The 24,431-nt window shown below is 41.3% G+C and overlaps 2 protein-coding genes across 4 annotated transcripts in view; one reads left to right on the forward strand and one right to left on the reverse strand.

The window, feature by feature from the left end:
• The window catches only part of SLC17A5 (solute carrier family 17 member 5), a 39,088-nt gene extending 38,683 nt beyond the window's left edge, over positions 1–405 (reverse strand). For all 3 annotated transcript variants that reach the window (XM_027745576.2, XM_027745574.2, XM_027745577.2), the window contains exon 1: positions 214–405. In XM_027745576.2, the coding sequence (XP_027601377.1) occupies positions 214–274 (61 nt within the window). In that variant the 5' untranslated portion in view covers positions 275–405. The remainder of the gene's footprint in view (positions 1–213) is intronic.
• Positions 406–17,957: 17,552 nt separating this feature from the next.
• Positions 17,958–24,431, forward strand: part of CD109 (CD109 molecule) — a 73,889-nt gene continuing 67,415 nt past the window's right edge. The window contains exons 1-2 of the mRNA XM_027745580.2: positions 17,958–18,158; positions 18,484–18,644. Coding sequence (XP_027601381.1) covers positions 18,079–18,158; positions 18,484–18,644 — 241 coding nt within the window. The 5' untranslated portion in view covers positions 17,958–18,078. The remainder of the gene's footprint in view (positions 18,159–18,483; positions 18,645–24,431) is intronic.

Consider the following 24,431-nt stretch of genomic DNA (forward strand, 5'->3'; position numbering starts at 1 on the left):
TCTTCACTGCAAAGACACCAACCCGAAGGCAGGTGTGTGTGACAGCACTGCCTCTCCCCAGCCACCGACAGAGCGGCGAACGCTGTCAGGACGCGGGGTCGCGTCTGACCCGACGCCCCTGGGCCCGACCCCCGGGCCCACGGCGGCGCTCTCGGCCCGCGGCTCCATGGCAACGGGACGCTCTCACACAAGGGCAGCTGCCACTCCTCTCACCCGTGCCGGGCTGGGACTCCTTCAGCAGCGGGGTGCGGTCCTCTCCCTCCTCGGGCTCCATCTCGCTGCTGCTACTCGGACCGCGCAGCGCGCCCAGGGCCAGGGCGCCCGGCGCCACCGCTGCTGCCGGGAGCCCGGCCCGGCTCGGCTCCGCTCCCGGCTCGGCTGGGCTCCGCTCGGCTCAGCTCAGCCCGGCCCGGCTCGGCTCCGCTCCCGGCTCGGCTGGGCTCCGCTCGGCTCCGCTCCTCGCCCGCACCGCTCTGCCCCGGCAGCGCCGGGCACCGGCGGCCACAGCCCCCCGTGGTCATGTGACGGGCACTGCCGGGCGGAAACGGCTTCAGCCGCAGCGCTGCGCTGCTGGCTGGCTGTCCCCGGCGGCCATCTTTAGTGAGGGCGGGCGCTTCTGCCCCCCCCGCCCCTGTCCCGCTGACTGAAGGGGCCGCAGGGACGCGCCGACAAGCGGCCGAGGGACGGTGTCGCTGTGCGGGGTGTCCCCGCTGCTGTGGGAGAAGTTTTACATATTTAGGGCAGATCTGATCAGGCGGACCACGTTCTCCCTTCCCTGGGCCGCCCAGCACACGAGCAGCGCGCGTAGCTGTTCCTCGGTGAAGGGGAGGGGTTGCTGGGTGCGGCTGCGCTGCGGCACCGCGGGCGAGGCGGGGAATCGTAGAATCATAGAATCAGGCGGATTGGAAAGGACTTTCGAGATCATCAAGTCCAACCCTTGATCCAGTACCGCTGCGGTTAGTAGACCATGGCACTGAGTGCCACATCCAGTCTCATCTTAAAAACCTCCAGGGACGGAGAATTCACTGCCTCCCTGAGCAGCCCATTCCAATGCCTGATTACCCTCTCTGTAAAGAATTTCTACCTAATATCCAACCTAAACCTCCCCTGGCAGAGCTTAAGACCATGCCCTCTTGTCTTACTGATAGTTGCCTGAGAGAAGAGACCAACCCCCACCTGGCTACAACCTCCTTTCAGGGAGTGGTAGAGAGTGATGAGGTCTCCCCTGAGCCTCCTCCAGGCTTAAAAACCCCAGCTCCCTCAGTCTCTCCTCATAGGACTTGTGTTTGAGTCCCTTCACCAGCCTTGTTGCTCTTCTCTGGTCCTGCTCCAGCACCTCAATATCCTTCCTGAACTGAGGGGCCCAGAACTGGACACAGTACTCCAGGTGTGGCCTCACCAGCGCTGAGCCCAGGGAAAGAATCACTTCCCTGCTCCTGCTGGCCACACTGTTCCTGATACAGGCCAGGATGCCATTGGCCTTCTCGGCCACCTGGGCACACTGCTTGCTCATGTTCAGCTTCCTGTCAATCCAAACTCCCAGGTCCCTTTCTGCCTGGCTGCTCTCCAGACACTCTGTGCCCTGTCTGTAGCACTGCAGGGGGTTGTTGTGGCCAAAGTGCAGGACTCGGTACTTGGCCTTGTTGAACCTCATCCCACTGGAATCAGCCCAACTCTCCAGTCTGTTCAGGTCTCTCTGCAGAGCCCTCCTGCCTCCCAGCTGATCGACACTCCTCCCAGCTTGGTGTCTTCTGCAAATTTGCTAATGGTGGACTCAATCCCCTCATCTAAATCAGCAATAAAGATATTAAACAGGAAGGCTTGGGGTGCGGGTGCTGGGTCTGTGTAACCGTCAAAATGCTCATGTAACAATAATTGAAATATCTGCAGCACAGGGGCTTTTTATGCTGTGTGCATGTGCAGTACCCAGTTCCTGGAGTGAGGCTTTAGAATCATAGAATCATATAATATTTTAAGGAGTTGGAATGGACCCTAAAAAACCTTTGAGTCCCAACCCCTCTGCCATGGGCCGGGACACTTCCCAGTAGACCGGGTTGCTCAAAGCTTTATCCAACCTGGCTCTGAACACCTCCAGGGTTAGGGCATCTACAACCTCCTGGGCAGTTTGTTCCAGTGTCTCACCACCCTCACAGTAAAAAATTTCATCCTAATATCTAACTTAAATTTCCCCTCTTTCAATTTGTACCCATTACTCCTTGTCCTATCACTACAATTTCAGATGAAGAGTCCCTCTTAGCCTCCCTTCAGATACTGGAAAGTTGCTATGAGGTCTCCATGCAAACTTCTCCAGGCTGAACGGCCCAAACTTTCTCAGCCTGTCTTCATAGGGGAGGTGCATATAAAAATGCACCAATATAAATTAAATTAAATACAAATTAATTAGCATAATGGGATATGCAACAGAGCTTTTCCTCTCAGAAACAGTGGGTTTCAACCTCATTCAAAGCTAACAACAGAGTAGAGCTCTTTAAGTTTTACAGACTCTTACATGGGAGCCACCTCCACTTACTTATCTGTGCCTTTGCAAGTGATGAGTCATTTTGATGATCCTGGCAGTCATCTGCTGAAAGCCTTGACTTTGTTGAGATGCCTGTGCCATTCTATTGATGTGTAAGTAACTGCCTGGAAAATTCTGTGTTCTGGAAAATAGAAGAATGCAAAAGATTCCTGGTGGCTTATTCAGCTATATCATTTCACACAAGGTAGTTAGTTTGCAAGTATCAATAGAATGAGTGTGGCTGTGTGCCAGTCATACATGATCACATCTATGTGAAGCAAACCAGGGTTTCTCTTCTGGTTCTGAAATTAAGCCTAAGTGTCTTCTGTGAGTCAGACTTACCTGGAAGCCATTCTTACAGCCAAAATTACAGAAAGAAAGCCAATTGCCTTATTCTGAGAAAACACACATCAAATATATTTCACAACATTTTATGAGAAGTGCAGATTTGGGTTGTAGTACTCAAAGACTTTAGCTTTCCATTTCACACATGCTGTACTCTTCCTGGCCTTTCTGTACATACCACTAGACAGACCCCAATGCACTAGCATCCAGCCCATGAAGAAGGAACTCTAGGGACGTATGGGCCAGGCCTGTGCACAGCATTCTCAGGACCATGAGCATGATCACTTCCACACATAGGCTGAACCCCAAGCTCTCCATAGACTCTACTCATCATAACACAGGGATGATGAGGCGCTGCAGGGATTGGAGTGGTAGACAAAGCTTTTCCTAGGTGTTCCTTTTTTTTTTTTTAACCTCTCTTGTTTCTTTTCTCCAAGGTATGTTCTATCTTAAATCTACCTATATTCTTGGTATAGGATAGTGCCAACAAACCTTGGAATAGCAAGGAACATGGATTTCTCTGCCTTGCTGCTTCCTTCTCAGATCTTACAGACCTGTACTGTTGAGTGAATCTTCCTCACCTAGGGACACACTGCACCAAAAGCAGCTTGACTGTGAGGCTGCAGCCCCACAGTCAAAAGATGACACCATAAATACAGATTCAGGAGTGTGTACGGTGTATTGATCTTTGTCACAGCATATAAAAATGTCATTCCTTATTCCCTGGGGGCTGACTTTGTGTGTAGCTGTATGGAAACAGGTGTGTTTTTTCTCTGTCCAGCCTATCAGGCACTTCTGGTTGTTGTTCTGCTCTGTCAGACTATGTCATACTTGTGATGCAGCCCTGATGTCAAGGATTTGAAGCATTTTCTGACTTTATTTATTTTTAGTTCTAAAAAGGACTTTTGTTTGCATTTAAACATTTTTGCCCTGGTTACTTTAAACGCTGGATGCAGCTGTGCTCTGTGCTAGGCTGGAGAGGTAGTGGACGGCACCTCTCAGAGCCCCGCTTCCCTTGTCGTCTGACTCCACAGCATGAGAGGAAAACAGCAGAGGTTTGCACTTCCGTTCCTAAAACTCACCCTGAAAAAGACACGCTGCAGCATATCTCGTATAGAGCAGCAGAGGGCTCTCTTTCCTCTGAAGTGCTGTTGCGAAAAGAAACCTTGGATGGTGCCTGGGTCTTAGGAGAAAATCCAGCTTTATTCCTTGTGCTGCTGCTCCTTTGGGCAAACTCTGAAAACGGTGCAGATAGGATACGGCTATGATGATGCAGGAACACATTTTAAACTGATTAACACTACCTGTACTCAAAGGCTTAGAATACGAAGGAGGTGGTCAAGGAAAATATACCAGTGATGCTAATCTAAGTTGCAGTATTTCTTCAAGGAGAAAATAATGTCTCTTCTGTCAGGCTATTACGTTTTATAGGATGTAATAAAGAAATTGTTTTTGGGTTGCCACATTTTTTCATTCTTTTAAAAATTACTTTTTAAGAAAGTTGACTTTTTAAATCTTGTTTTTTCAAGATAAACAGAAGAAAGGAGCAGAGAAATACAGATTATATTCACAATGTAAGGACCATCTGGTTATTCTCAAATAACTGGAAGTAACATAAGTGGAGTTCAATGAATGAAGATTGAAATATCTACTTTTAAATTTGTCTGTCTCCTTATACGCAGTACAGTACACAGCACTTTTGTGTTGTAAATGCTTAACAAAGATATTTACATTTTAGAATGATAAGTTACAAAATGGAAGAATATAAAGTTAAGGTATTGGATCGTTTGGACAAGAAGAAATATGCACATGTATCCAAGGAAAAATGTCTTGGGTTTCCCACAAGAGAGCAAGTAACAGTCCGTCAAAAAGGAAAAGAACTAGGATGCCTTGAGCTGTGCAGTTCTCCTACTGTAAAGCTGAATACAAAGTCATTACTAAATCATGCATAAGATGATGCTGACCAAATCAGAAAAGGCTTATGTGGCTCTGGCAGTACAATGTGTTTTCATCTGTCTGGAAATATTCTGTCTGCTGAAAATGCTTCAGGGCTCCCGGTCACCATGGATATTCTTGCCTGGGGGTTTAGGCTGGGAGGGGAGATATTCATCCTGCCAGCTTTTCTTGTTGTTTGCTAGCAGAGGCACTTCATGTTGTTCAGTTTTTGACATGGGTCATGACAGCAGAAAGCTTGGGACTTTCCTCAGTTATCAACATTGCTTTCTTATGGGAGAGAGGAAGAGTATATTGTGTCCTCTACAAAATTCTGCTCTGGGTTATATGAGAATGCTTGACTAGATTCAGAGAAGTGGCTTAGGTTTTGTATTGCTTAAATTTTAGCATTGTGGTAGCCAGTGAAATGATAGATGGGAAGTACAGGCAACCTTAATGTCTTCCTAAAATAAATGGGGATGACAGTGATGCTGGACATTTCCTATTAAAGGACTGGCCTCTGTTCAGGACACTCATCTATACATGGAAACATGGACTCATATTCCTCCTCTGTCAGTGGCATTTAGTAACTGCAGTGAATGCTGAACCTCAGGCAAGACAAGGCACTGGGTCTTTGTGTCAACTTCTTTCTTTTTAGCTACAGTTGTTTTCTTATGTTTAGAAGCCATAAATATCCTTAGGAAAAAGAGATAGATTCCCCTCAAGCCTTGTGGATGAGTTCTGTATTTTCTGGGTTAATGGTTTTAAATGCTTCCCTGTGGATGTATGGACTACCAAAGGATATTGGAGAGCTCACTAAGAAGTGCAATTCTTTTGTCAATAGACTCATGAAAACATAGGAGTAGCTATAGTCTGTCAGACCAGTATTCCATTTCCCTCAGTGTACTGCCTCTCACAGCAGTCAATAGCAAATGCTGAGGGAAGGACTTGTACAGACTAAACATAGGGTGATACATCCTCTGAGTAGTCTCTGAATGTTTGAATACACCGATTGCTGACTCAGGCCCTTTCTGAGCAGGGTGTGGTAACTGTACTCTGTAGTCATTTAGACATCTGTCAGACAAGAATTTATGCCATCTGTTTTTGAATCAATGTCAAATTCAGTATTCATGTTCCATGTGGCAAGAAGTTCCACAGCTGAATTATATACTATGTATAGGGTTATACGTTTATGGTCTTTCTGAGAAGGAATGCTTTTTTTCCTGAATCCCCAGTGAATACTTACCTCTCCCTGTGCACATGCATAGCCATAGATACCTTAGCTTTTAAGGCATTTTACTAGTGGAGAGTCATGTTGGACTTATGCTTTCAGCTGTGTGGCTCAATCTTGCTAAACTATGTCTTTGTACCTGCCTGGTGGCAGGTTAGAATGATTCTTTCAAGAGTTTCCACCCCATGATCTGCTGCAGTATAATACTGAAATGTCGAGGCTGTTCAGATATGTGTCAAAACAAAATTAATCTGAATTATCCTGTTATGAAAGTTGGAATTATGAGGATAAAATATGCTGGTATCTCACAAGTTTTCTCAATAGTTTTGTCCTGTTTCTGATGGGAACTTCATTGGTAGCTGGATTTGCCAAAGCCTGGAACTGCCCAAGAATGTGCTGCAGCTGTCACTAAAGTGTTTTCTAACTTTCTTTAAACATAAACTCTGTAGTGAAAGTTAATGATAAATATTTTTAAAAAAAACTTTAAAAAATATTTCCAGTGTCAAACAAGCTTTACTTAGTCTTACATGTGCAATTATGCATAATAGGTGAGACATCTTGAGAATTATGTTCTGTCAATAGCTAACTAAATAACTTTTGCAGAGATGTCAGAAATCTAAATGGAACCCATCACACAGGACAAGACAATGTGCTTTTTTATGCTCAAGGAACACAATATGCCAGTCAAGGCAAGAACATTAGTGAATTAGGTACTTAATAACTGTCAGTCTCCTGCATTCACTAGGCATTCTCCTAGTGAATCTAGGGGACCTGAAAATGTGTGTGACAATGTGATATCCTTTAGACTGGTTGGGGAAGTAGAGGATGACTTTACTAGTTTTTACCAGCAGGTGTCTGAAAATTCTCAGATGTTGGATATCTAGGTGTGTCTAGCAAAAAGAAACAAAGCTTCTTGCAGTAATAAAGTCACCTCTCCTGTGACATTGATTTGAAAAATGTTAAATTTTCAAAGAGCAAATATGATGTCCTTTTACTAAAGCAACTATTTACAATATTGCCTAAATTCATGGTAATTATTTCATAATCAACCTGCTTTTTATTTTGCAAATACTGGCAGCTATCCCTAATTGTTACATCTCGAGGACATACATAAAAACTTTACATAAAAATGCAATAGGAGTATTACAAAACAAACGAGAAATAAAGGGGGAAAGAAGGAGAAAGGAAGGAAGGGAGGAAGGAAGGAAGAGAAGAAGGAAGGGAGGAAGCAAGGGAGGGAGGGAAGGAGGGAGAAAAGGAGGTGGGTCTGATTCAGTCAACTTTTTAAAAGCTGAATCTAGTTCTACAGCAGTGCTCATACTGTCTCAGACGGGCTGAGGACTCTTTACCCCTATCCTGCTGTGGAGTGGTGGAGCCTTTGCAAAGCCCTTGTCTTTTCCCTCCTGCAAACTGGCTCCATTTCCTTGCCCGCTGCAGGACATCTCTGCGACTTTTTTCCAGGTTATCTTACAGATGTTAATCCCACAAAGATCTTGGTGTATGACATAACAGCTGTCACTCTCTCCACCTCAGGACTTGGAAAGTAATATACATTTTTAAATTCAGCCGTTAAAATTCTCAGCTAAGTAGGCCAGTACACTTCTTTTGAACTCTCAGTTTCTTCATGAAGTTTGTTTTTTATCTTACCCTACACTTCAAATAGCTGCAGGGAAACTGTTCTGTTTGACTAGCATGGAAAAGTCTTGTGCAGTCATTCATAATTGTTGTATGTTCTTTAAACACCCTTACAATTATTTCCCCCTTTATTTGCTGAGGAGCATCAAGCCTCAAAGGCTAGATTTTTTTTAAGATAGATGTAAAATATACTTTCTTTGTGACACATGTCAGGGAGTAAACCCTGACTTGACTCAGCTAGTTTCAACACATCCATGTTTCTCAGGATCACTTTTGGAACAGCCTGGCCAGGTACCTGTTGAGCATCAGTTGGATCGAATCCTGGCCTGGTGCCTATCACATAATCCTTTGTACTTGCTCACTCAGAGCTCTTTCTAGTGTGCCACACATTATCATACTGACATATCTCGCTGAGAGAGTGACTCTGCTTCCTTACCACCAAATCTCAATCTGCGCTTTGTATTATGCAGAGTGAAGGGCTGTTTGTCCTGTTGTCAAAATTTCTGTTTATCAGAGACGGGGAAACAAGGCAACAGTAGTTATTGCAGTCATTCAAATAGCAACCTGGTTGTGGTTTACATTATGTTGATTAAGATGAAAATGTATGAGTGTTGCAGCTAAGCATACGAAAAGTGCAGTAAGGAAATTTTAACAGCTGTTTTAGACATAATAAGAAATGTAATTGCAAACTCATGAGGTCTGTATCATCCAACCATCAGGTTTTGCAGTGTCAGTCCTGGGAGGTTTTCAAGAACTTTCTGGATAAAGCCCTGAGAAACCTTTTCTGACCTCATTGCTCACCCTGCTTTGAACAGCAGGCTGTATTAGACAACCTCCTGAGTCCTCTGCCCTGAATTTTCTGGTCATTTTGTGATCTTGCAACCCCTCTCAGGAGCAAAAAACATCATGTGCACTATGTGTTTTAAATACAGTTCATTATTTTTTAATATCCAAAGTAAATTACAGAAAAGAAGAAAAGAAAAGAAAAGAACTAACAAGAAAATAAAAAAAAAAAAAAATTATAAAAAATAAAAAAAAAAAAAAAGAAAAGAATTAAAACACAAAGATAAAAAAGGCAACGAAGAAAAAAAAAAAAAATAAAGTGGCAGAAACAAGAAAAGAAAAGGAAAAGCAAAGAGAAAAAAACCGCAAAAAGCAAGAAAAGAAAAGAAAAGAAAAGAAGAAAAGGGATGGGGGAGGGAAGGAGGAGGGGGGGAAAAGAAAAAAAGAACAAGCAAAAAGAAAAAGGACAAAAGGCAAGACCAAAAAAGAACAGAACGAAAGAAAGAAAAGAAAGAAAAGAAAGAAAAGAAAAGAAAAGAAAAGAAAAGAAAAGAAAGAAAAGAAAAGAAAAGAAAAGAAAAGAAAAGAAAAGAAAAGAAAAGAAAAGAAAAGAAAAGAAAAGAAAAGAAAAGAAAAGAAAAGAAAAGAAAAGAAAAGAAAAGAAAAGAAAAGAAAAGAAAAGAAAAGAAAAAAAGAAAGGAAACTCCCAGAACTACTGTTAGTGGTCAGCAAAATCACAGGGTAAATCTTTAGCCTAAAAACATGGCTAAGAGGCCTTAGACAGTTGTCCAATATAGGACACATTTCAGACATATGACAGTAATGGCCAAATATTCGGTTGTTCCAGCAAGGTTTGGAAAGATATAGCTCTTGGGCCCGCACCCTCTTCATTTAAATAAACATGACTGCTGCTGTGGGTGGTTGGCAATGGAACAAACAGTTGCCTTCTGGACAGTGTGAATGAATACCCTATAGTGGCATAGCTCAAGGCCTAAGTTTATTTAGACTTTGGCTTATTTGGTGACTTGAAACATGAAACCTTTACTCAGTTCCTCCTTAATCACTGAGATAGAACTCCTCACCCTCCCTCCTTTCCTGTAGGCAGTATGTGGTAAGAGTTAGTCCTCAGGGAGAGATAACTGGTATTTACCTGTGTCTAAACTAAACACAAGGTTTTGTGCAGGTTTGAGTGTATTTTTTAAATAATTCTTAATCACTGTCTATAGAAGCCATTTTGGCTACTACAGAAACTGATTCTGTAAGGGACAACTTGCGTAACATGAGGTTTACTCTCATGATATGCGATAGTCAAATAGATGTCATCTAAAAGAGAATGGAGTTTTTGGGAGGTTTTGCTGACATAATTAATGTCTACATACATCTATTTTATTTTTTTCTTGATACCGCAGTGTAGTTGGTTGGAAAGGAAAAGGTTTATTTTCTCTTTTTTTTTTTTTATTTTTAACTTTTAAAAAAAGACAAACTAAACTTCAACAACACAGTTTTAGCTTGTGACCAATTTCTAAACAGAAAGTTTGGGGCTTATTTTTAGAAAGAAAAAAAGTTGTCCTGTAAGAGACCATATCCTACAAAAACTTTTCATTTTAATAGCTGCTTCTAATTCTGTCTTCTTTTTTTTCCTGATGTTGACCTTTTCTGGATGTGACAAAATGGAGAAACCAGGACTGAAATAGTATAGTCTGCACCATTAATACAATATTTTCTTTCCCTCTTGACAATTCTATTTAATTTCCTTGGGAGCAGATCCCTGTTTTGTCATTTCTGTGTATGATTTTGCTCCATCGGCTCAAGAGCAACCTCACAGATTTTCATCATCCCGTCTGGAGATCCCCTAGTCTGATTTTCTGTAAGTCATAGAGTACAGAATTTCAACCAATTGATCCTCTATTTAGCCTAAGTACTTGTTTTAGACTTTGAAAAAGCATTCAGGTTTGATGGGAAGACATAAAAACCAGTAACCACTGCTTTCCTGGGTAGTGTGTTCAGGAAGATAACTTCTGTTGTTAGTATGTGCCTCACATCTAATTTGCATTTGATTGACTTTGATTGCCTGATCATTAGTTCTTTTTACACTTTTCTCCAATAGATCAGCACCTGTTTATTTTCTTTCTATGAAAATGTCCTGGAGGCCTTCCCTATCTGATTATTTAAAATATGCATCTCTTTAGTCTGGTGGTTAAGGGCATTGTCTCTCCACTTTGACTTACTTTTGTGTAAAGTGTAGGAAATGAGTTTTGTTTACAGTCTACTTTTGAAAGGAAGCTGCCTCTGCCTACAGGAATAGTCTGGTCTATAAAATCGACTGCTGTACTAACGTTCTTTTTTTTATGGATAGTTGAATGTCACAAATAGCTATTACAGAAACACACATTCATTAAAAAATCTGCCAGATTTTGTCCTTAATTTAAAGTGAAGTTACAATGTATGAATACAAGTACTCCAGAGTGCTGTGGTATACTAGTCTATGACATCATGGAAACACTGATTTTAGGAATTCCTTTTGAAAAACCTGTAATTTGAATTTACGGTCTAATTATAGGCTATAGTTTAAGATAATTGAATCCTTAGGGAATTATTACCTTCTTTAAAAAGAAATAGTGTTAAGTCATGCTAAATTGTTTAATAAAAATAAGGTTTTTCTTGGCTGTTTCAGCAGTATTTGCAATGGGGATGGGTTGTACTGACCTTTTCAAAACCCTTGAAGAGCAAAGGGAATAAGAACGGTTAAGGTAAAATTATTAATAAAGCTTGGTAAATAGAATTTAATCATATGAGAAATAAAAATATGGGTTTTTATAGGTGTATCGTGAAATTGTACGATATTCAAGTCCCAGACTGGGACTGGGTGTCAGGGACTTTTTCGGCCAGATAAGGGAAATATAAAAATTCCTAAAATTAAAATCTTTCAGAGCCATGTGAGAATTTTGTACACAGAAGTTTCTCTTCTCTCTTTGGGCTAAGAACAAAGGAAGATCCATCATTTTTGACAGAGGATGTCCAGTGGCCAATTGGAAAGAAGGGAAAGCCCCTTTTCAGAGAAAAGAAACCTTTTTAGGCAAAAAGGAATATATTAAACTTATCTGAAAAGGGTGGAGATTTTGTGAAACTATAAAATGTATGGAATTTAAACCAAAGGGGTCTTTCCCCTGGAAACTTGGTGCGAGAAAGACCCAATGCATTGAATAAATTCTTCCTTGTTTCTTTGTTCCCTGAGTTTATGCTGGCTTTCTAAATTTAAAAAAGGGATATTTCCCACAATGACATGCAATTGTAAAAAATACTGCCTTAGGAGAACAGATTTTTAGAGACAACCAGTCATAATTTGTATAAGTTTTTAACTTCTCTGACTTTCATAGAAATAGCATGTTTATGCATGTTTTAACATGCCCCTACTGTGTGATTGAACATTTTACAATCAGAGAAAAATTCTAAAGTAAAATAAAGGCATTACCTGAACCTCCTTCCTAAATGTTCTGCATGTATGTATCAGATAGGATGCAGTACATCAATCAAAATTAAGGGACTAAGTGCAGCAAATAGTGTAAAAAACCTCCTAATTTTTTTATCAAAGTTACAGAGATTTGAATGAGGGGGAGGATACAGTTTTGAGTCCTGACCTCACAGAAGGCAATGATTTCAGTGCCATTGATTCTGTAAAGGCAAGAGTCTACTTTGAGGCTGCCTGCAGAGGAAATTTGAAAATTCAGCTACACATAAAAACCTGTTACAACTACCCCATTCACTTGCACTTTGGAGGACCTTCAGCACATCAGCAACAAGAACATAGGGTCATTTCACAGTAAGTCATTACAGTTCTGTGAGATCCATCAACTGCTATTGTTCTGGAAAAACAGGGGGCCAAGGTCCTCATTTTCATTCCATTATGATCTTTCTGCATTGCTTAGTTAGTGTAAAAGGGCCAGGGAACTTGGTAACTGAGGATTACCTTTGCTGCAGAAGAACTCCTACATGTATCATTTGTAGATTTGCTCCTCAGACTTCCACATTTCCCACAGTATAATTCTGTCATTCCTTCTGTACTTCCCTTTTTTTCAGAATCTCATTTTTAAAAGTGGATCTCTCAAAATCCCATGAAGTCTTAACCACAACGTCCTTCTATGTTTGGCGTGTTTCCTAAAAGACTGTGCTTTACTTTGTTGGGGTTTTTCAAAGCCCATATATAATATTATATATAATGCAATAATACAGTATTTACAGATTTGATCACATATATTTTTATGGGTGTGTTTAAAATATGAAGATATTTTAAAATTAAAATATGAAAATATAAGTATATATTTCTGAGATAATAGAATCTTTCTATGATTTTTTTTTAACAAAGAAGAATATTTTCTCCTATTTGGACATTGTTTGCTTGTTCTAATGCCAGTCTTTGAACAAACAGAAACAAAATCTCATACCTTCAAACGGGTATCTCTGATCTAAAGCTTGTCAAAATTAATGTCTATCTTTAGGTTTGATTCACTGAATACTCAATGAGGACTCTTAAGCTATAGTCATCTTATACACTCTAGAGATAACAAGATATTTCAACTACTTGTCTTGACTTCCTGTTTAGAAATTCAATAGTAATTGGTGCTTTAAGAATGGGATTCACTTGATTCGTTTAAGGCCACTTTTGAATGTCTGCTCATTCAAATGTTGGTATTTTAATGAATCATACAAATCTGTTCTGAAAAGTGCCTCCTTCACTCTATTGTCTATCCAGCGATAGTACTAATTGTAGACTATTGCACAGTATGCATTTGACCAGGTAAATCCTACCCACTCTGGCTGCAGTAACAGTTCAAGTTGGAAGAGAATTTGCAAATAACATTTTTCACCAAGGGAGATGTCTTCAACTACTAGGAAAAAAATATCTTAATTGCAGTCCAGACTAGATTTTCATACAGCTCCACCCTTATAGCTCAGGGCAAGTTTCAGTGCACGGCACACCCATCATCAGTGTAGTGTAAAACATTATGACACATTCCATCATCAGAAACAGCATCAGAGGTGTTATTACTGAGTACTTCTGAGAGAGATTTATATATTATGCTCCTGTCAGTACTTTCCAGCAAACGCAAATTCTTCAGGCTTACAACCATGCAAGAAATGTGCCCTCCTGCTACCATGAATGATCTTCCACCCATCTATTTTTAGTATTCACTGTAATTCTTGTCCACTTACTGTGAGTGATAAAATAGACTTTTGCTTCCTTCCTAGTTCCATGAGCTGCTGAATCACAGTTTCTGCTAGGACCTCATCCAAAGTCTATTGAGATTAATTATAAGATTTATCCATCCCCTAAATGAGCTGCAGACCTTGAGTTCAGTGATGCATGAGGCAACTGGCTAAGCTTTTAAAGAGAGAATATTGTGCTGGAAGAGACTATAGTGATATTCTAGTTCAAATTTCCACATAATGTAGCTCTTCATATTTCCCTGAATTTGCCTCATTTCATGGAAACACACATTGTTTGCACCACAATATGGTTGAATGCCTGCTGAATCCAGTTGAATATCAGACGAGCCAAGTTCACTGCCTAATGCTAAAAGCAGGACAGGGCATTGACCATTCAAGTTCTCGCTGTTGTAACTTTTGTGGAGATTTCCCCCAGTATTTTAGGTACTGTAATGCTTAGATTTTTGCATTTACTGAACAGCATGTACTATTAGAGAAAAGCAGACTTGCTCTGCATGTGTTTTTTTCCAGCTAATCTTCATACAATTACTAGAGCTTGCTAGGTGCTGTGATCCTTCTAATTTACTGAGGCAGAAGTTGCTTTTTGGACTCATTAAGGAACCATTCTTGTTTTCTGTATTTACTTAAACACATTTTTGTTTAGAATATACTTAGGCTGCAACTCAGAGGTGTGATTTCAGCTGGTACTGAAATCACTCGACTAAGCTCGACTTAGTAACTAAGTTGTATAGAAACAGACAACAGTATAGTTGTTAGCTGTCTGAGACTATAGCCAGTGCTGTAGATGATTTTTGCAGCCTTTACAGGCTCTGCTTGTAAGACAATGTGAAGGATTAGCAAAATAAGGTTCCTGGGTAGCAGTGGAGGTGGTAAAAGTAGAATTTTCATGATGATGACGTATCAGAGATGGGTGTAAAATTGAATGTGGTAATGCTTGCTTAACTCCAGAATCTGAAAATTGAACAGAGAGGGATTTTTCATGTAGCTTATCTGGTTGGCATGCTGAACACAACAACCTCCCAAATTGTGTCTCCAGAGTGTCCCTTTGACTGGCTTGGAGCAGTTGAAGATAATTAAATCCTTTCCTGATGGGTTATACTTCTTTAAAATTATTCCTAATATGCAGACATCAGGTCCAAAACAAATTTCCTTTGCATGGTGATCTTTGTGCACAACTTAGTCTCTCCGGTGTTTGTCAGAAACAGGCATTTAAACATGCTTAGGCCTGAGACACTGACAAATGGTTTCTATGGTCTTGAAAATGATGTGTAGCCCAGCTAAGGTCTTCTAAAACACAGATGTCCTAGCAGTTAATTAGTAATAATGTGATCTGTTTCTTCTGCCTGTTCTGGATGCACAGATATTTTTTAGCTGAGAATATTTTGTACCCTATAACAGAAGCCGGTGGGTATGTAAAAACTTTTCAAATCTTGGTGCCCCTAAGTTGAAGTTTGACCAGTTCAGCACAAACTGTGTAATTAACAGAGCGCAGGGGAATGTAATGCTGCCGTAACTGGTAGGGTTGTGTGATCAATTATGCTTACCTGATACCCAAGTCCAACAGAACAAATAGCTTAACACTTCGTGAGCATGAATGGGATACCAGCTTAGCCCAGTTCTCTCTAACTGTGCTAATTCTCCAATTATTCATGACTCATTTTTATTGTTGGTGTGCAGAGAAATGTGCAGAGGCTTGAAATACATGGTATAGTTATAGGCATTCACTGACTATAGAGCTGAAGTTGGCTTAAAATTTTCTTGGTTTACTTCTTTTCTGTTCATGCTCCAGTTTCCTGTCTACATGCTGTGCTGATAGCTACTTCTGGGGGAGTGGGACTGTGCTGCAAATGGGGCCACTGAAATCAGCTGAATTAGTAGTAAACCTCTCTCTAGAAAGAACTGTATGGCACAGGCTGCAGAGTAGAGTTGGCAGGGCTGCAGACTGCAGAGCTGGGAGGTGCTGAATGGGGAATGGGAGAGGGAGCTCCTAGTGCGGGCTTTCTCATGAGAACCATCTCACAGGAAAAGTGCTTTCTGTCCAGGTACCTACAGTATTTAGTGTTGTTTGGGCACCAAAGAAGGACCATATTTGATAAAAGAATGTAGGAGTTGAAGTGGTGTTTCAGGGAAATCACAGCTTATATTACAATGAAAATTAGCAGCTGCAGAACACTTGCAAATCAAGACCTTTTTTAGGTGTTAGTAAGACATGAGTCTTGAAATTTTGTCTGAATAGGCTAATATGTGCTTTAGCTTTCTGCTAACTGGGAGCTTACAAAATCCTTACATACCATATTTGATTCCTAAATGGTATGTTTAGCCATGAAAACCCTTTACATGTACTTACAGTGTAGTATATACTGTTTGGAAATGAAATTATGAAAATGTCTCTGGATCCATGCACTCATGGATACATGTGTAAGAAATGAAGCTTATATGTTTTTATGGAATGGCATTTAACAATATCTGTTTCTCCATTTCTTATTTGCTCTAAATCTATTCAGAACAGATGAAATCCTAATAATTATAATCCATTTATTCTCTTACTTTTTGCTATACAATTTCTTTATTGGCATTTTTGTAGAAGAAGAGATCAAATACATATACCAAAGTATCTTTAAATAACAAGACCTTAGGGGAAAAAAAAGGGAAGGTGGAAGTCCATAATACTGTTGCAAAACTGAGCAAAATCTGTGACATTTGCAAGCATTTTCACTAATGAACTTTTGGGCTACATTCATGCTAATGAATTAAACAGTGCCAGCAAATGTTCTTGGGACTGGAACTTGATTGTCTCTACCCTCAAGTTGACCTTGGCATGGTTTTGCCCTGGCCACTGAGTATTGTCTTGAACAATTCATGGTACGGTTTGGGGGTTAGCATGGACCATACCTGATAGGAAGTTTGGATGTGACCATCTTGTTTTGGAGACTGAGAGAGCTGATTGGTAATGACAGGTATGGTGAAGTGCCAGTTGGGTTCAGTGCCAGAGACTGGAGAAATGTGTACTCTGTGTAACTTTACCATCTGAGGCTGGGGTGCTCAGGATGCAGTGCTACTTGTAAGCTCTTTTTCCCACCATCTCCACGAAAAGGAGTGGCAGTGACTGTTCATCTTCCGTAGCTGTTTCTCACATGTAACAGGGACTTACTAAAAACAACCGCAAACATTTCCCAAACTTTGCGTCTTCATGCACCTTTTGCAGGTGAGGAGTTGCCAAGATTGACTTTTCAAGCATCAGCTGTGGTTACTGTACTATCACGCCTGCCCTAGTCTACAGAGGTGGCCCCTTTCTCCTGTCACTACAAAGACTGGTGCTCCAAAAAGAAACAGTAGAAGTATGAAAAATTGTAAAAGCAAATTTAAACAATGTGAAAAGACTGCATGACTGCCTGTGATACAATTAGAACAATGTTTATGTACATATGATGTATGTACATCAGATACAACAGATGTTTATGTACATCAGATACTGTTCATATCTGATTTTCATGGGAACATAACATGATGCTTCTGCTCAGGACTATAACTGACTGTTTTTTCTGCGTAACATAATGCAGAGGATGCCAGCCTAGCACTTCTGAAGAGACAGACTGCAAGAACTGGGTAGAATTTCTAAATGCATTAAACTTGTGCAGGAATGAAAATTTTGATAAATCAAAACATTAGATGTGTCTAGTCTACACAATTACAGTGAACATGCTAAAGGAACAAAAGCTCGCCAAGCTGTTTCAGTGCACTATTTGGACTCTGAAGGTGAGTTAAGATGCATAAGTGGACATGACCTTATTTTGCAGAGTGGTCACAGAGGGCAATCCACCCAGAGCTACATTACCAATCGGTTCACGTTTAAGTTGCTACGAGGCTCCTTGAATTTCTGCCAGCATCGTTCACCCTGTTCAGACCCTGAACCGTTCCCAACTCGCCTCCGAACCCCAGCCCCACGCCAGCGCGCCTCTGCGGTCCCTCCAGGTCTCTCCCAGTAGATTACCGGGCAGCTCCCCACATCAGATCGCCGCTCTTCTCGGAGCTGCAGGCAGAAAACATTGCCCTCAGTGTTCCTTTTACAGGGTGTTGTGTTTGTCTGAGAATCCCACCCGTTCCTCAGCTGCATCAGCCCGAGGATGCGGAGAGCGCTGGCCGAAGGAAGGTGAAATGCCCCCGTGGGTATCTCTGTGTAGATGGATATATCCCGCCGTCGGGGCGCCCCCCCCGCTCCCCCGGCCCTGCCTCGGGAACGCCCCCGCGGGTGCTGCTGCCTTGGAGCGCCTGGCGCTGGGGCAGCGCCGGCCTCTCCCTTCTCTCCCTCCCCCGCCCGCGAAGGCGCCTCCCGCCCGGCCACAGACACAGCTCCGGCCCTGGCCCTGCGCACAGCGGCGGATCCCTCGGGCAGCGTGCACGGAGAGCCATGGCGCGGTGCCGCGGCAATGTCCGCTTCCTCCTCCTCCTCCTCCTCCTCCTCCTCCTCTGCAGCGCCGCGGCAGCCGGGTACGTGGGGCCGGGGACAGGCGGGGGCGCCGCACCTCCCCTCCCCTCCCGCCCGGCGCGGGGGCTGCGGGGCAGCGAACGCTTCTCGGGGCTCCCGGCGCCGGGCTGGAGCCGGTCCGGAGAGCGGCAGAGCAGCGCTCCCCGCTCCCCGCCCTGCGCGCCCAGGAGCGCCCAGTGGGTGAGCATCACCTCCAGCCTCCGCAGCGGAGAGCGACGGGAGGGCTTTGCAACATGTATCGTATGTCTTTATATGGACGCTGTTACTTTTTTTGGGACTGTATTTCACTGCTTGCCCTTACTCCCTCTGCCCGTTTGGACTTTCTAGACCTACGTTCCTTGTGGCAGTTCCCTGGAACATCAGGCCTGGAGCAAACCTGACTGTTGGGGTAGCTCTGCTGCCGGACAGCCCAGCGCAGGTCACCGTAAGGGGAGAAGTGATCAGAGATAACGAGACCATATTGAGCAGGGAAATGGTCTTTGAGAAAGGTAAGGGAATGGACTTGGTCTGAAAATATTTGATTTGCCTTCTCACACAAATATTTTGATGCTCCCAAAATATCTCAACTTCAAAATGGTACTAAAATAGGAACTTTTTATTTTACCAAGTAAAAGTCTCTATGGGAAAATAAACTCGTACACTGCTGGCTCTGTTTGCAGTTGGGCAACTGTGCTGGATGGCAAGTGGCTGTGTGGATGTGCTAACTCATTTTAAACTCTGAAAATAAACAGGAGTAGCAAAGTGGGATGGATGTGGGATTTCTGAGGAACCAGGAAGTACTCTGGTCAATGTAGTGGGGCCACTGAAGAAGTAGTAGAAGAAGAGTTGCTTACTGGTAGCTTGTTAAGGTGCAAAGTGGAAGTATGTGCGAGAATGGTAAGGGTGGAACAAACAAGGTAATAAAGCAACTGAAGCTGCTTCTCATGCCCTAAGAATGGGAGGACTTGAGGACAGCAGTGAAGATGAGTGTGTCAGACACCGTTACTCTGAGACCCTGCATTTGAAGAAAGGGAAATTTTTAAGAATCAAGAACTGAATTGTGGACAGACTGGGGATTGAAGAGCAAGCTGATTTGATCTATGCCACCAGGCAGCAGTAGAGGATGTGGTGGCAGTTCTGAATAGCTGAAGAGCTGAGATATCCTGGTCAGTGTTCCTTTTCAGAAAGGTCAGCTGAGAACCGAAGCATAGAGATGTCCTGCTGGAGATTTGTCCTCATGAGAAAGAAAATATTTTATATGGATAGTCCAGCTTTCCCACTGCTCCTAGTATGAGGCAATATAAATGACATCCAAACTCTAGTTTTTTATCTGTTAAAAGTAGAGAGTCTAGGGGCAGCATGAGGTCCTGAAAAATCTACCCTGCTATAATGCACTTTCTCTATCGCTCGTCTAATTCTTCTATTAATGTTTTATAGTTAATATAAATGCCTTAATTGGAAGCATCACACCTTCATTTCAATGCCTTCATGAAAGCCCACCTCTTTTCACAACCTGTAGAGAAGACTGAGGCTTTGAGTGTGATGGAGTGCATTTGACCAGATAAAAAAATTTATGGCATCATGATGCAGAATAGCATATCTGATCAAAACTCTTCTTGGTATTTCAAATATTCAGAAGAGTTTTCCAGAACTATGCATTGACAGTTATACAGTTTGGATATTGTTTATCCAGTTATTCTTATCAGGTATCATGTCCTCCAATAGCCAGTGTAAAAGCATAAACCTGAGGCAAATTTCACTGTAGTGGTATGGCTAATGAAAAAAAAAAAAAATCAGTGTTCATTTTTGATTTAAATCAGTTTTATACACCTAATCTGTTAGTGTCCTAATCTAACACTAACAGTTGTGGTGATGTATGCCTAAGGCAATTACTTTAGGAAGAAAAATTTGCTAGCAACTACAATTTGCATGCAGGTAAAACAGACTGTCTGTCATGCCTACAGTCCTAATTCTTAAGTGTCTGTAACACATTACCTTCTAATTTTAGATTTTGCTTATTCAACAGTTTAGGCCAAACCTAGGATCTAGACATAGTGGGGGATTCAGCAGTGGATAAAGGAAAATTTTTGTTCTGTGGAGAAAATAACTTTGATGTATTTATTATGCTATTAGTAATGAGCTTGCCATTTTAAATTCACAGTTCCTCTTCAAACCTTTCCTGGCAGTATTTTGATATGGAACCAAACAAACCTAAATCAACTAACTTTTTTTGTTTTCTTTTGAAAGAAAAAATTATTAAAAGAAAAATAATTTCTTCTCCTTTTCTTCTTCTAACTATACTGGCTTTTATTTCCTGCTTCTGTTCTGCTTTAACGTCGAGTTCAGTGAGCCTTGCATGAGTTTCAACCTGTCTGTTGTTGTCCTTTTCAACATTAAAAGGCAGACAAACAACTGGTAATTCCAAGCTTGTGAAAATATGTGGATGTCTCTTATCTGCTGAGCCTACAGAACAATCCCTGGGAGCTGCTAATGTCAGAGTGAACGGTGGGTGATCAGGAACAGGTATGACACTGTATCAGACTGGATACAGTGAGGAAAAAGGAGAAATGCTGTAGCGCATTATTAACTTTTAATCTTTCTCCTGTCTTTTAAATATATCTTTGAATTGTCTATGGTTTTTTTACTTGATAAATGGAACAGGAAAAAAAAAGATGTTGAGTAGCTGAGTATACAGTGTATAGTTTGCAAGTCCTCTTGGAAAATTCTTAACATTTAGTATGTGGCCGTCAATTTTTTCTAGTCAGGTTACATAATCTGTTAGTCATTTGTTCTCTGTGAACAAATACGTAAGCAAAACTGTTAAGGGCCAGAAGCAAGGGAACTGCCCTCAAACAGAGGATGTAGTGTTGAAGATGTGTATCCAAAAGTGCTACAGGAGTGGATTAGTTCTGACTCAGAGAGAAAACAAGTTGTCAGGGAGAAGCAAAAGAAGTTTGTCGGCGTAAGATCCTAAAGCTTTAAATTCTTCACTGAAGAACAAAATAATAAGATAAAATATGTAGTGGTATTGCTATAGCTGAACTAGTATGTGACTGAAGGAAGGCAGGAGGAGGAGGTTTCATTAGGCCAGCTGTTGCAGTTGAAGGAAAAAACCCAAGCATATCTCCAGGCACACAAAATCTTTAAATGACATCATTACTGCATATATTAGTGCCCAGAAAATGTTGCTTTGTCTGACACTGAACACCTACCTTGGTTAGGCTGCAAATTCAGTGGCACTGTTGCCTAAGCTGGCAATATGCTCTGTATTTTTCCTTGCGTGGTGACAGCAAAAACAGGGGATTAACTGCTCTGAAAATCTGATGTGACTGAAAAAGTTTTTATTTTGTTTGAATGGTTTTTTAGGCAGACAGGTCCTCTGGTTCTGTGTGCAAATATTTGTGCTGATGGAACTGAGATGGGTGCAGAATTGGGAGCTGGATGGTGGAGACAGAGGACAGGCTGAGGACACAGTTTTTATTAGGGATGTTTAATCTTGTAGGCAAAGTTCAGCCAAGTGCCTAAGTGTAAGAGCTATTACATACCAGCCTAGCAAAGTGCTTCTGCAGTTGCTTTAAGTTGAAGATTCAGCCTGGTTCTCCAGTAGCAACTCAATATGATACATGTACTAGTCTAAGTTTCTGAATTAGCTCCATAAAAGGATCCTTTGAATTAGAGGCACAGAGTTTTTTTCTTGCTATAATATAACCCTTCCTTTACATAAGAAATATATATGCCTTCTGATGGGTGATAAAACATTTACGGTTTTAATGTTACTGGAAGGGGAATTTTGGTATCTGAGTGATTCATGGGAAATTGTCCATTAGAGAAAGGCTTTAGCGGTGGAGTTTGGTTCACATTATTATTGTGCTTTTTATATAACAAAAGGCAAATGTATTTACTAATAAGTGGTTAGTGGATATTCTTTGGAGTGAAGGAGAAAGTGCACATGTGTTTAAAGAAGTGCTGATATTTTGAACTTGGCTCAGTATTTCAGAATCGAAATGTATTGTATAGCAAGGGAGATTGTTTAAGACCAGTGTTTTGCTACAGAAATTAAGTTAATTATGTTAAATGTAGTGAAAACAGACCAACTGAATGCTTGCAAGCAGGAGGTTACTGCTACAGGTAAACTTCGTGTGAGCAAGCACGACCCCCCCCAAAAAATGTCAGTGCGTCATCAGAAGAGAATAGGTTTCCATTGCCTACAGTGGACTCCAGAAAAACACAAAGCACTAACTCAAGACGTTTCTGTGCACCATGCCAAGCCTTGACACACTTTCTGTGGAGATGCAGTATCAGAAAGATCCTCACTTTGATTGAAAATGACTGCAGAAGATAACAATGGCTTGTGTGCAATTGGAGCTGTTGGGTTTTCTGGGTCAACAACAGCAAAAAAACCCATGATGGGAATAACAGACAGGCAAGATAAATTTCCAGCATGAATGGTTTCATTTTCAGTGATTGCAGTGAAGGATGATTCTTGCCGTGCATATTTATCCAGTCATTGATCAATAAAGATGTAGTTTGAACTAGCAAGAATTGTTGTCTTACAGGGTTTGCTACCCAGACTTTGCTGTGTGTTGTTGTGTTTGGAAACCTTATGCCTTAATTGTGAGAAGTTCTGTATTTTCTGTGTTCATGCTAGAATAAATTGGAAAGAGTAAGTAGCATGTAAGTAGGAAAAAAAAATCAGTTTTAAGAAAAGCTTTCGTGTGTCATGAAAGCTTTTCTACCTGAGAGTGCAAATGTTTTTAATTCTAAAGAAAAAGATTTAGTTAGAGCTTCTGATATTTAAGGTACAATATAATGTATTTATGACATGGTGAGTGAGAACTACTTTGTGAACTTACTGAAGAATCTCATTTACAGTAGCATGCATAGTTTGTAAATTAGTTGTATATTTTAACTAATTTGCACTCCTTTTCTGTATTTCTGGAGAGGAGCAAACTTACTTGTTAACAGAGATTATTGAGCTAGAGTGTGGTAAATACTAAACTAGGATTTATGAAACATGATAGTCTGTGAGAACGTTTGTCAAGCTCAGACATGTAGTGATACTCCACACAGACAGTGAAAATCTGCTTTTACCAGAAGGCATGTCTTACATATTTAATAATATGGTTCTGAGCACGTTAGTATGTGAAACAGTGAAAAACACTAGGAATAGGAAGTTGTAAAGTTACACCTAAATGGACTGAAATGGCCCAAGAATGCCAGTCTCTGTTGTAAACCTTGAGTTGTATCTGTACCTTATGTCAGAATAAAATGACTGAGTTACTGGTGACTATGCTGTCTGTGCTGCAAATCTGCAGGGTAAAGGGTTTTGCTGGCAGTTTAGTGGGACATCTTCTTTCTGCCTAATTCTGCATTGGTGCCTGAAATTCCAAACAGCGAGAGAGCAGGAGTTGTGTGATTTTTACATCCATAACCTCCGCCTCCAAAAGTATGTGTAACTGTGCCTCACGAAACATAACTTGTCTAATAGTCAGCATATGCAGATAACCTATGCAAAATCAGAATGAAGGAAAAGTTTTTGGGAAGGAGGTGTTGGGGTTGGATCCAAAGACAAGGGAGCTAGTAGAGAAGAATGCACTCTCTTATGACCTTTCATATTGCTGGAGTACATAAAAGAAAAAAAGCCCCGTTTTCTGTGCCTGTTGTTGAATCCATCCTGCTAACAGGCCCCTTAAGTTGTTTGCAGAAAAATGGGACTAGTGATCCCATCCAGTACTTGAGCTTTATTTTAATGCTTGGCTGCTGTTTGAGATTTGAGGGAAAGAGTCCTTCTGTGGCTCAAGGCTTACATGTTTGTGCATGAGGTCTTTCTGGTCACCATGTTCACCAATATCCAGCCAAGGAGGGTGTGGCAGATTGAGTGCCTACAGGCTGTCTGACAGTACCTTCAGAATGGTGGAACGTAGTAGAAATGCTGACAGTGGGGCAACTCTTACAGAGTAGGGAATGTTACGCATTCCAGTGTGGAGTTCCCTGTTGCTACTGTGAACTGGAAGGGCTTTACAGCTGTTAGGAAGAGGAGAAGAGAGAAAAATGAAATAAAGGCTGTGAATTAGGGAAAAAAAAAGTGATGACGATAAACAAAGGAATTGGGAGGTAAGATGCTGTCAGAAACAAGGAGGGAAGCAAAGGGAGAAAGCTCTTGAGGGATGCATACTAAAAGGATAAATACACATTACCCTAACAGAGCAGAAAAGTAAGAAATAAAGTAACTAAACAGGATCTTCTCACTTGCCAAAAAACAACAGAAAAAAGGAAAATGTATGTAATAACTGAAA

This window comes from Pipra filicauda, unplaced genomic scaffold (genome assembly GCF_003945595.2).
Source record: "Pipra filicauda isolate LSUMZ 115617 unplaced genomic scaffold, ASM394559v2 scaffold425_size644529_pilon, whole genome shotgun sequence".
Classification (NCBI taxonomy): Eukaryota; Metazoa; Chordata; class Aves; order Passeriformes; family Pipridae; genus Pipra; species Pipra filicauda.